Raw genomic sequence first — 12,817 nt, 5'->3', positions numbered from 1 at the left:
AAAACTTAGAACACACAGGAAAATACAATGAAACATTTTATACAGTCATTATTTTAACAGACATTTACTGGATTTATATTTTGTAAAAATAAGTTTAACAAAAATTTAAAGTTTTTGGTAGCCACCAAGTTTAGAATAAAGGAGCATCAGCTGCCACAACTTCATATATGAAAAAAAATCCCATTTCTTAAAACTCCTGGTTAATTAAAGCTATTGCAAAGATCAAAAGATCAGGATCACCTAGCTTAAAGATTCATAAGCAAACACTAAATAAAAATTTACATAAACATCATATAGAGCAGAAACCAAAAGAAAAAAGAAAGCTCATTTTTCCTATTCATTCATTACATTCAATATGTAGAATTTGTACTGAATCTATTTTATAACAAACACAGGAGGTAGCTCATATTCAGAATTTATTGTAATGATCTAGTCACTACAGACCAAGTATTATAAAAATTTTCCTTGCTTCCTTATTTAAAACCTGCTTAAATTTAGAATTTAGAATTAATGTTTTCATTTTTCACCTACTTCTAAAGGCATGTTTTCTTCAATGGACTGGGTTCAGGAAAGTTTCCATGGAATTTACAGAATTTAAAGAATTATTATAGAGACAGCTGCCAAATCACAGAGAAAGTCAGAAAATTTTGACTAAGGAAAGAACAAGACTAGTATTTGAAATATATTACCTGTTCCAAGTTTTGAAGGCATTGCTGGCTCGTTTGAACAGATATCCTTCCATAACAATACCATTTGCAGCATCTACATTATATTCTAACTTAGAATCATCACTGGAGAAATCCTAGATAAAATAACACATAAAAAAGTTTATATGACTTGACTAAGTTCCCTAGACAACAAATGTGTCCTAGAGAAAGAGCACAAAAGGTAGAAAAGGTTTGGTATTAAGACAGTTACAACAATATTCATATGAAAGGGGAAGGGGGACCTAAATGATCAATAATAGAGGAATGCTTCAACATATTATAGCATTTCAACTCAACAGACTATTATGCAATACTTATTATGATGATATAAAAACAGATAATTACATAGAATATACTGCAAAAAAGAAAAGAAAACGATATTTGTATATATGCTGTGATTTAAAGCACAAAATAATATATATGCAAACAGACAAAAGAACAATTAAATATTACACGGAGTGTTACGTTTACAATGTTTTTGTTTTACCCCAATATTTTATGGTGATATGTGTTATCAATATTTTAAAAGGCATATGGATATATTTAATTGGGATTATTTAAATCTACCACTATTTTCTAAACATATTACTACCATGGTAATTTTTTAATCTGATAGGAGTAATAACTCCACCATTTGGGAAGTTCAGAAACAGAATAAAGGATCTGTGGCATTTTTTTCCTGAAATAAAACTCACTTTTGCAAAGGAGAAGGATCTTAGACCACAGTTTAAAGTGGGCTTGTTGAGCTCATTTTTTTCCTGAGGACTATGATATTACTCATAGTCTTCTCCTATCATTCTAATCATTCAAGCTGTCACTTCAATGCAATATAAACTGTCAGTTTTTCTCTAAGGATTCATGAAGTTTGGAAATCAAGAATCCAATATTTAAAGTATTTCCTAACAAACTTCCAAAGTATTTTGAACAAAACCAAGATTGCTGCTATCAGCAAGTTTAAAACTCTAAAAATCAGTCTCAGAACTTTCGAAATTACTCCTGAAGCAATGATTAAAATTAGAATACTATCCTATTAGGGAGCAGTAAACTTCCTGTCTTTCAAGTAAACTTCCTGCCTTGAGAAACATTTTGGCAGAGACTATATAAGGACCTGCTGAGAATGCTGAGATGTGGGGGCCCTGCATTGGAGGGGAGACAGAATAAGAATCACCTAAGAGCCTTCCAAATCTAAGAGTCTAATAAGATGGAAAAAAAAATTGACTGAAGTCAGAATTAAAAAAACAACAACTCTCTCCTGATACCTTTCAAAGTTTAACCATAAAACGACATAAAAATCTAAAATAATCAAATGAAACAGAATCTGTAAATGAATTACTACATTTTTTCCTACTTTTTCTTTAAAAAAAAAAAATCAGGCAAACTTTAATTTCCCTATCTAAAATTTACTTGAGGCTATAATTTAATTATGCAGACAGGATTAAGTGAGCAATAGATATAACTGATTTTGGAAACATTCTAAAGATTTCATTTGTATGTAACACCACAGTTTTTTAATAATCATGATGCTACTTAAAACACAAAATAAGACTTCCTTGAAAGTGCAGTGTATTGTGTTTCTCTAATTTTTAACTATATTTCTTGAGATAAATTAAATCTTCAATTTAATTACCATTAATATTAATATTTAATAGTACTTAAAATATGACAGATTTCATAATGTTAGCAACTAACAATGGATGAAATATATACTGTTAAAATCTCCTTAAATACATTGATGATCTGACAAATTAGGAAGGAATACTCAAAGGCAAAAGATTGAGTGAAAATTAGAAGCCAACAAGGTAAGCAGAGCAAGGGATCCAGCCTTCACCTTAAGGGCATTTGCCTATCAGGAAAACTTGAGTTTTGGTGTGGGGTCCAGGGAACAGAAGGCAAAACCAATGTTGGTAAATAAAGGAATCTAACAGAAGCTTTCCCTTTGAAAGTGCAAATAAGACAAGAAAAACCATCATTACCACTTCCATTCAAGATTATGATAAAAGACCTAGCCAGCAAGATACAGAAAAGTACAGGATTGGAAAGAAAGAAACAAATTATCATTATTTATGGATGATAAGACTTTATACATAGACCATCCAAAAGAATCCAGAGATAAATCAAGTATCAAAAGAGAGCTCAGCAAGATTACTCATTACAAAATACAGAAAAATAATTTTATTCTAATATTACAGAAGGAAACAGTGAGAAAATAAGTTTTTAAAAGGTAACATTTACAATAACATTTGTAATACAAGTGTCTAGGAATAAGTCTAACAAACGATGTACAAGAAAATAATAAAACTTTATGAAAGCCATCAAAGAAAACTGAAATAAATGGAGAATATACCAACCTCATGGATTAGAAGGAATAAAATATCAATTTTCTCCCAAATTGATTCATAGATCTAACATAATCCCAACCATAATCCCAAAAGCTGTTTTTATGGAAAATTTAAAAGCTACTTCCGAAATGTATATGGAAATGCAAAACTAAGCAGGTTACCTTTGAAGAAGAGAAGGTAGGAAGCTTTGTTTTATCAGGTATCAAGATTTTCTACAAAGCTAAAAATAGTCAAGACAGCAGAGTATTGGCACTTTAGACTAACAGACCAATGGAACAGAATAGAGAGCCTGAAACAGGCCTCACAGAGGTGGAAATGAGAAATATAACACTGGGTATACGACAGAGTAGTGAGGAGAGGGCATAAATAACTGATCTGGATCACCTAGCCACTAATGGGAGAATGAAAGGAAATTGGATCTCTACTTCATACCACACACAAAAACCCAATAACAGATGGATTAAATGTCTAAACATGAAAAGCAAATATGTACAGGAGATCTCTCGTGATCTTGAGGTGGGAAGGACACAAAAAGCACCAAACATGAGATTGATAAAATAAGCTATACGGAAATTAAAGATACATATATCCCAAAAGGGGATTATATCCAGAATATATTAAGAATTGATCAACAATTGAGGCAACCTGGTAAAAAATGAGAGAAAGACTAATAGGCATTTATAAGATATCCAAATGACGAATAAATATAAGATATGGTGCTTGAGTTCTCTAGTCACTAAAGAAGTATAAATTAAAAACCACAATAAGATGTTAATATCTACCCACCAATTGGCAAAAATTAAAAATTCTCACAATATAATGCTGTGGCAAGAAGCAATGGGAACTCTCACACAGTGCTGCCTGCCAGAAATGGTATAACATTTTGAAAAACAATTTAGTATTACATACTAACCCTAATACAATTTGAAACAATTTAGCATTATCTACTAATGCTAATACACCCTGTGACCCAGCAGTTTTACTCCTAAGTATAAGCCCAACAGAAATGTGTGCATAAATCCAAAAGGCATGTACAGGCCAGGACAGTGGCTCACACCTGTAATCACAGAACTTTGGGAGGCCCAGGCAGGAGGATTGCTTGAGGTCAGGAGTTCCAGACCAGCCTGAGCAACACAGAGAGACCACGTTTCGCAAAAAATAAAAAAGTGTCCAGGCGTGGTTACACACGCCTGTAGTCCTAGTTACTTGGGAGGCTGAGGCAGGAGGATAGCTTGAGCAGAGGAGTTCTGAGGTTACAGTGAACTACGAAAGCACCATTGCACTCTAGCTTGAGTGACAAAGTGAGACTGTCTCTTAAAAAAAAAAAAAAGGCATGTACACGTTTCTTTAGCTGACCAATTTCAATTCTTAAAAAAGCTAAGTAATTAAACTAGACATACTTTCCCTTAATTTTTAGTTGGCTGGATTTTTTTTTTTTTTTTTTACCTGTAATGCAGCCTTGTGTCAGCATTTAAGGACAGAAAAGAGGTGAGTATTCATAATGAGCAAAAATAGGACATAGCATTGTTTTCTTTAAAGGAAAACAGTTGAGTATTATTTAAAATCAAATAAATTAATCTTAGATTTATAATTTACCATTTTTGGACCTTCAATACAACACTGAACTACCCATAGGAAAAGATGTTAAAACATGTATAATATTCATTAAATAACTTAACTCAAGCAAATAGGCACATATTTCTACAAATATGATCTCTTATTTTAATTAAAAACAGCCAGTCTCAATTTTTAACAATCTTTTCATGGTAATGTCATTAAAACAAGTTATCCATCAAAACATCATGTTGTACATGCTAAATATATACAATTTTTATTTGTCAACTTAAAAATATATAGTTACCCAACCAAAAGTTAAACTAACTTTAAGCAAAACAAAAGAAAATAAGGAGTTAGTCTTACGTGACACTAGATAGGAAGTAAGTAATTTAAAGATGGTTTGGTAGAAAATCTTTTCCTTTTTCTAATATTGTTTCCCATTGAGCATTAGTAATCCATCATCGATTAAATTTTTTCTACTTTTATTACTGTTTTTGATTTCATTTTTTTCCACTGAAAACTTCTATGTCAGATCTAGTTTACTGGTATTTTAAATTCTAAATAAACCATAAGAAAAGTTGATTTGACTGCTCAATACCAAGAAAACAGATTTCTTAGAGCAATGCCAGAAGGTAACTTGTCACACACTTATATTATTGCATTGAACCTTCAACTCTCTCCTTTCATTTTCAGATCACTACACAAAAAATATCACTGACATATTATATAAGATAAAATATTGTTACGTTGAGTTTCAGACATATCACACTCAACTCTTTCCTCATGAAGAAATAAAAACTGTTTAATATTTGAGTTTTTATGTTTCAAACATATTTTTCAAAAATTAGTTTAGCTAGGCTTTGGCAATTTAACAAGCAATGCAAGTGAAGTTTCAGCATCACATGAGAGAAGGGAGTGATACCTCAGAGTGACTGCAGCTGGAAAGTCCATTGTCACTGAAGTGTGGGTGCCCTCTCTTGCTCCTCCCCCACCTCTTTCTTGCTCTTGCGCTTGTGCACGTGCGCGCTCTCTCTCTCTCTCTCTCTCCCTCTCTCTCTCTCTCACACACACACACACACACACACACACACACATTTACAGGGGGTTGGTGATATCCTAAATGAAACTACAAATAGTGTTTCAAATTCTCACTAAAGGCCACTTTTAACTGACTGAAGGCCCTAAGAAATTAAAGTTTTTATAAACTGACTGTCAAGAGCATGACTTTCAATTGTTTTGATCTGAAAGGACAGTAAAATACATACCTTAACATCTGAAAAATATTTCACTTTTCACAAAAAGAGGAGGAATTTATCTACACAATTCAATGATTAAAGCAAATCAAAGGATTTGTTCCAACACAATAGTACCTTGCATAAACCAATAATGAAACAATTGTGTAAAATGGGAATTAGTCTCCTTTAACTTTTCCCCTCAGGTACCTTTTGTTGGATGGTGGAATGTTTTTGCTCCATCTCTCTTTTCTCTTTTGCTGCATCCACAACCAGTCGATCCAACTTAAGGGGGGAAGGGGAGAGAAAATTGTAGACTTAAAAATCAAAGGAAAAAAGGTATGATTATTTTTTCAAACCATATTCCAAGTCATTTCACAGATAAACATAGCAATAAATCATTTAATTTAAGCTTAATTAAAAAGGCATTTTGGCTAAACTTTAAAGTAGTTCACATTTTTTCTGGTATCACACCCTCTTGAGAAGATCCATTTTCTCCTCTGGAGACAATGTTTCCAAGAATAGTCACTGTGCCACACATACATATGTGACCGGAGGCCTTGTGACAGGCACTGCAGTGATACATGTTCACTCCTCAAATAAGGTAAATGACTCCAGCGTAAGTTGCCTGCTGACCCACTCAGCAAACTCTGGTAGTTACAATCCAAGATATAAAGAAAAGACACTGTGATTTTTTTTCCAAATAGCAAAAAGTAGTGCAGCTAAACTAGTGCAGCCAGCTCTCAAAAGTTTACTGTACAGCTACCTTTTTCACATTTCCCTAAACTTCATTTTTCATCCTTAATCCACTCCCCTCAGAAAGTAAATTAAACCATCTTGGGAAAGAAAATCACCTAAAAATTGAAATTATCAAATCGAAAAAGCTCATCAATAAAAAAACACCCCCAGAATAGATCTAATTAAAATTCTGATCATATATGAAAAATAATTTAAAAGAATGACATTTCTATACATATAAAACTCTTACGTGTATGTATAATTCTTATACACACACAGATACACACTGTGTGAAATGAAAAGATTTCTAGGGGCTCTATAATTTTAAGAGTTTATAATATTATTCAAATAGCAAAATATATGATGTTTCTTTGGAAAATAAAAAAGCTAGGACCCAAAAAGCAAGTTAGGACAATAACTTAATTATCCAAATGTAAGAAATTAAAAAATAAATCCAGCTGTGTATACTGCAAAACAAATACTTTATTTTTAAATTCTCCTTTTCAGTGCCCTCATATATAATCTATAACATAAGGTTATTTTTACCTTTGATTTCATTTTTGGCTATATATTTAACCCATGCAAAAATTTGCTGTAGCATCAAACTCCTTCATTAAGTACATGAACTGTCAAATACCTCAATATGCTAAATTTCTTTAAAAATACAAATATCAGTGTATACTACAAAATCAAGAAATATAGTCCAATATTACCTGTGCTCCAAGATCTTTCATGTAGGGCCCGAGTTCACTAAACAGATCATATCCTTGATGAAAGAAGGCCAAATGGGCATACATAAAGGATAGCATCTAATAAGGGAAAAAAGATTACCATTTTAAAATCTGTTCTTAGATTAATATTCTGAAATTTTAAAAAATCCTGATCCTTTCAACCTGAAAATGCTAATTTAAAAAAAAAAAAAAGAAAGTAAGAAATCCCAATCCTATTTAAAAATTATTCTACAAGAGCCCAAAACATCAAACCTATTTAAAATTAAACTGAGCCATTTTTCTTAAAAGAGTATTTCAGAAATATTTGCAAATACAATAAGAATAAATTTTATTTAAAAGAAATTCCCCAGTGGTTTAAAATCTTTTAAATGCCCAACATTTTAGTTGTTTAGACTGTATCTAGATGATTAAAATGAATCAAATAATCAAATTTTTGATAGCTTCACTATCTTCCCAGGTGTATTACAAAATATCTATGTGCTTCTTCAACCAAATTCACTGGCAAACCTTAAATTGTAAGTAAGATATAAAAAGATAAAAAGGGGAAATATAAAGCTCTCGAAATAATCACAAACATTTTACAACCTACTAGATCACCAAACAAAACTTGAACTGGGTAAGTGTTCATGTTTTCCTCAAAATACCAAAATAAAATAAATTACAACAGATTTTGCCAATATGGGGTTTTCTTTATAGTCATTCCATAAATCCAAAAATGGTATCAATGGATTCAGTTTTCTCCAAGTTTTCCTATATTTTACCTATTCATGACAGAAAAATCGCCCCCATTTTTATTAGTTTTTACATGGGAAGGAATCATATAATTAAATGCATAATACTGAAAAAAACTTCTAAACATCCATGTTATTTTTAGCAAAAAGAGGTATCTGTTTAATTCTCTGAAGTCTAAAATAGGTAATAAGGTCTTTAATACTCAAAAATCCTCCAAAAAAAATTTTCTTTCCAAGAGAAAAACCTATTAAATAAAACACAAAGACAAAAGAAAAAAATTCACAAAAGAAAAATTATTCTGGACTAAGATAATGGTAAACTTTGTGAATAGAATAAAACTATTACATAAAGTAATAAAAAACACTAAATCGTTTTTTTAAAAAAAATACAGCTGGGAGATTAATAGCTAGGACTACATGTAAAATATGCCTGTATATCAAAACAAAAAAGGCATATTAAAGAAATCATAAACTAAGAAAAAACACATAACAAAAAACAAATACATTAGTAGTCTTAATATGCAAGAAATATTACAAATCAGTATGAAAAAGATGAATATTCTAACAGAAAAAGAGATAAAGGACATATATAGGGTATATAAGTGGCAAAAAAATATGGAAAAAAATGCTCTAACTCATCTATATTAACAAAACACAAAATTGAATAATGAGATCATACTTTCTATCTACCAAATTGAGGGTAGGGTGGGGGAAACCGTAATATTCAGTGTTGGTAAAATGTGAAGAAATGTTCATTGTCACACAGTATTAGTAGAAATATTGCATAACCCTTGAAATTTGAAATATTTTTTAAAAGCTTTAATCAGTGCTCAAATTCTCTAAGTAATTCCTTATCTATAATTCTATCCTAAGGAAATAATCAGAGTATTCATTAGAATGATCACTACAGTGCTATGTTTTAATGTCAAAAACATGGAAACTACTTAAATGTCCATTAATAGGTGAAGTTAATTTATGGTATTTTCATTCAAAGTCAGCAAACTATGATCTGCAAACTACATCCAGCCCCACCACCAGTTTTTGGATAACCCATGAGCTAAGAATAGTTTTTACATTTTTAAATGGTTGAAAAAAAATGAAGATATATGAAATCATAACACATTTGAAAAGTATATGAAATTCAAATTTCTGTGTCCATAAATAAAGTTTTATTGGAACACAGCCATGACCACTCACTTACATACTGTCTATGGCTGCTTTCTCATTACAAGGGCACAGCTGAGTAATCGCAACAGAGACCACAAGGCCTGTAAAACCTACCCTATGTACTACTTGGCCCTTTACAAGAAAAGTCTGCCCGCCCTTAGTATATTCATGTGGTAGAATTCTACCTGGCCACAAAAGCCATCATTAAATAAAGAACATTTAATGACACATGATTTTGCAATCCATTAATGAAAAAAAAAAATTTATAAAATGGTATGTAGGAATGATCAATTTTGTTTAAAAATATTAAATGCAATTTTAAAAGGCAGATATACATGTTCACATACAAAGAAAGAGAGAAAAAAGATGAAGATATATGCCAAGATAGTAACAATATTTACAGTGGTTCTCCCTTGGTAGTAAAATTTATAAGTGGTTTTTTATGTTTTTTTTTAGACATTTTCTAATTTTCTACAATAAACACATATTACTGGCCGGGCACGGTGGTTCACGCCTGTAATCCTAGCACTCTGGGAGGCCGAGGCGGGTGGATCGCTCAAGGTCAGAAGCTCGAGACCAGCCTGAGCAAGAGCAAGACCTCGTCTCTACTAAAAAATAGAAAGAAATGATCTGGACAACTAAAAATATATACGTATATAGAAAAAATTAGCCGGGCATGGTGGCGCCTGCCTGTAGTCCCAGCTACTCGGGAGGCTGAGGCAGAAGGATCACCTGAGCCCAGGAGTTTGAGGTTGCTGTGAGCTAGGCTGACGCCACGGCACTCACTCTAGCCCGGGCAACAGAGTGGGACTCTGTCTCAAAAAAAAAAAACAAAAAAAAACCACATATTACTGTCAATCTACAAAATGGGTGAGGAGCGTGATAAATATTGTCTTTTAAAAAACAAGAAGTACAATGTATTTACCTGATATAATATGAATATATATATAAAATTTAGGAAAAAGCTAAGTGAGGACAAGGATCTAAAGCAATTTAAGTATAGCCTTTTGAGGGGAAAATAAATTCAGTAAGTAAATTCAGAAGTTCTCTAAATACGAAGAGTAACATGCCATGCCACTACCATCCTCTGCCCACTTATTTGTTATCTTTGAGACAAAAATATGGGCAGGCCAGGTACAGTAGCTCATGCCTATAATCCCAGTGCTTTGGGTGGCCAAGGCAGAAGGATTGCTCTAGGCCAACCGTTCAAGACGAGCCTGGGTAACATAGCGAGAATTCGTACAAAAAAGGTTTTTAAAAAAATCGGCCAGGCTAATAATAAGAAAATGAGCCAGCATGGCGGCATGAATCTGTAGTCCTAGCTACTCAGGAAGCTGAGGCAGGAGGATTGCTTGAGCCCAGGAGTGCAAGGTTGCAAGGAGCTGTGATTACGCCACTTGTACTCCAGCCTGGGTAACAGAGCAAGACCCTGTCTCAAAACAGGGGGAAAGGCGGGCAGAGAAGTAAAAAAAAAAAATTATTGTCACCACAGGTAAAGAGGCTCAGGAATAAAAGTGATTCTCAAATTTCATCCCATTGGTTTTATAACTGCATACCAAAGAACAAAAGACAGACACATCATCAATCCTAAGGGGAAAATTCTTGAAGTGACACTATTCATGTAAATTCTCAATCTTGAATATTTTAAAAATCCAAATAACACATAAAATTATAGAGAAAAATAAAATATGTTGAAAGAAGTTGGGTAGAAAATTTTTAAAAGCAAATAAAATTGAGAGAAAATTCCAAATCTAAATGTAATACTATTTTATTTTCATAAATTTCAAAATAAATCCTGAAATATTCTAGCATGTTTTTACACCAACCATTTCCAATTATTCACCAAATAGCACTGAACATCACATTAGGATAAGAGAATATAAACACAACATATAGAAATCTGCCTTTACAGAGTTCACAGTGTATTAACAGACAAGACACACATGAACAACTATAACACGAAGGAGACAAAAAGTGGTTAAGTGCCATATAAGAAATACAAATAAAGATCAAAAAGAAGTAATAGCTATTATGGACCTGGAATATATATACCAGATTCTGCTTTAAACACTTAAATATGTACATTTAGTTTCATATTAAAATACTTAAAAGATCATTTCAATTATATCTTACTGATTTTAGGATTTCTGATCTCCTTTTTGATTGAAGAACATTAATCTGAGGGAAAATACACTCAGTTAATCACTCATCATTATTTTAAAGACTAATCCATAATGCAATATTATAAAACTTGCTTAGTTTAATGGTTTAATACTTTTCCAAAAAGCAAATAAAAACAAAGTTCAAGTTTTTTCATCCTTCGACCCTCTTTTTGCAAAAAACAATTAAGACAAACATACCAATGAAATTCTCATCCATTTTTGAGTTCAAAGAAAACTGGACATTTAAATTATATGACGGTGATGGAACTACTTTGACATTTGAACTTCTGTGAATTCCATCTTTCTCCCCCACCCTGCTTATCTAATTGCTTATCAAGAGTCAACCTACAGCCTTAATGCAAATTCTCGTCACTTTATCACTGTCATATCTTTTCTGGACTGTTGCAATAGAACTAGTCTCTTCTGTGCTTCCACTCTTGACTCCCTACAATCCATTCTCCACATAGCAACCAAAATGATCTTTTTAAAATATAAATAAGATCCTGTTACCTCCAGCATAAAATCCTCTACCTACCTCTCCAACCTAGTTTTCTATTACCTTCCCCCTTTCTGTGCTCCAGTCACAGCCCAGGACTACTCCCACCTCAATGCCTTTGTACTAGCTGTTTGTCTACATGTCATGACATTCTGCCTAGATGCACACAAGACTATCTCTTACCACTCAGGTCTCAACTTAAATACCATCTCCTCACAAAAGTCTAAGGTAGCCCCTTATGCAGTGCCTAGTACATCAACCCTATTTATTTTACTCCTAGCATTTACAACTACCTTATACCTTATATTTACTTCATTATGTCTTTTCCCTAGGTAAAGCGTAAGTTCAGTGAGATCAGGGTCTTTGCCTTATTCCCAGCTCTAGTCCCAAAGTAGCACATAGTAGTCACTCAATAAATATTTGCTAAACAAATTAATGGATCTTAAATATTTTAATTAGACTAGAATTACTGAAAGATCAGTAAATTAAGAGATTTTCCTTTTATGTGATCTCTCCCAACTTCATAGATTCATAACATTTTATTTTTGTCTGTCATGATATATCAGCTTAATGAAATAAAATCTTTATCCAAGAAAAGAATCGTTTGCTCTTTGCTAATATTGCCAAAAGATTACAAAATATCTGCCTTTTTAACATGTCCTTTCCACTGAGTTCTCTCTTTGATAAGATAATTTTAACACACTGACTAGAAAATAAAACCAGACCAAGGAAAAATCTAAATAACTTTGCATAGCTAAGCACGTTTCTCCTACATGTCTGTTTCAACGCCTATTCGGTTTTGAGAACTAAAATATTAACTTTCAAATGTTCTAAGTAAGAGAAGAGGCTGCAAATAGCCTATTATTCAAACTTTGAATAATGTTAAAAGTGCTTCTGTTTTATACATCTTTTTTCCTATTTGGCAATGAAAAACAGCATTTAAATTCTTGGGGGGGG

At 32.4% G+C, this 12,817-nt stretch overlaps 1 protein-coding gene across 1 annotated transcript in view; it reads right to left on the bottom strand.

Annotated features, from left to right (window-relative positions):
• ACAP2 (ArfGAP with coiled-coil, ankyrin repeat and PH domains 2) overlaps positions 1-12,817 on the bottom strand; it is a 161,126-nt gene that overhangs the window by 32,021 nt on the left and 116,288 nt on the right. The window contains exons 10-13 of the mRNA XM_012639804.1: positions 11,336-11,380; positions 7,287-7,382; positions 6,046-6,120; positions 690-802 (exon numbers count right to left, since the gene is read on the bottom strand). Coding sequence (XP_012495258.1) covers positions 690-802; positions 6,046-6,120; positions 7,287-7,382; positions 11,336-11,380 — 329 coding nt within the window. The remainder of the gene's footprint in view (positions 1-689; positions 803-6,045; positions 6,121-7,286; positions 7,383-11,335; positions 11,381-12,817) is intronic.

Source organism: Propithecus coquereli, unplaced genomic scaffold, assembly GCF_000956105.1.
Source record: "Propithecus coquereli isolate 6110/MARCELLA unplaced genomic scaffold, Pcoq_1.0 Scaffold10, whole genome shotgun sequence".
NCBI lineage: Eukaryota > Metazoa > Chordata > Mammalia > Primates > Indriidae > Propithecus > Propithecus coquereli.
Note: the sequence above shows the minus strand (reverse complement) of the source record. Positions and strands in the feature narration are given on the sequence as shown.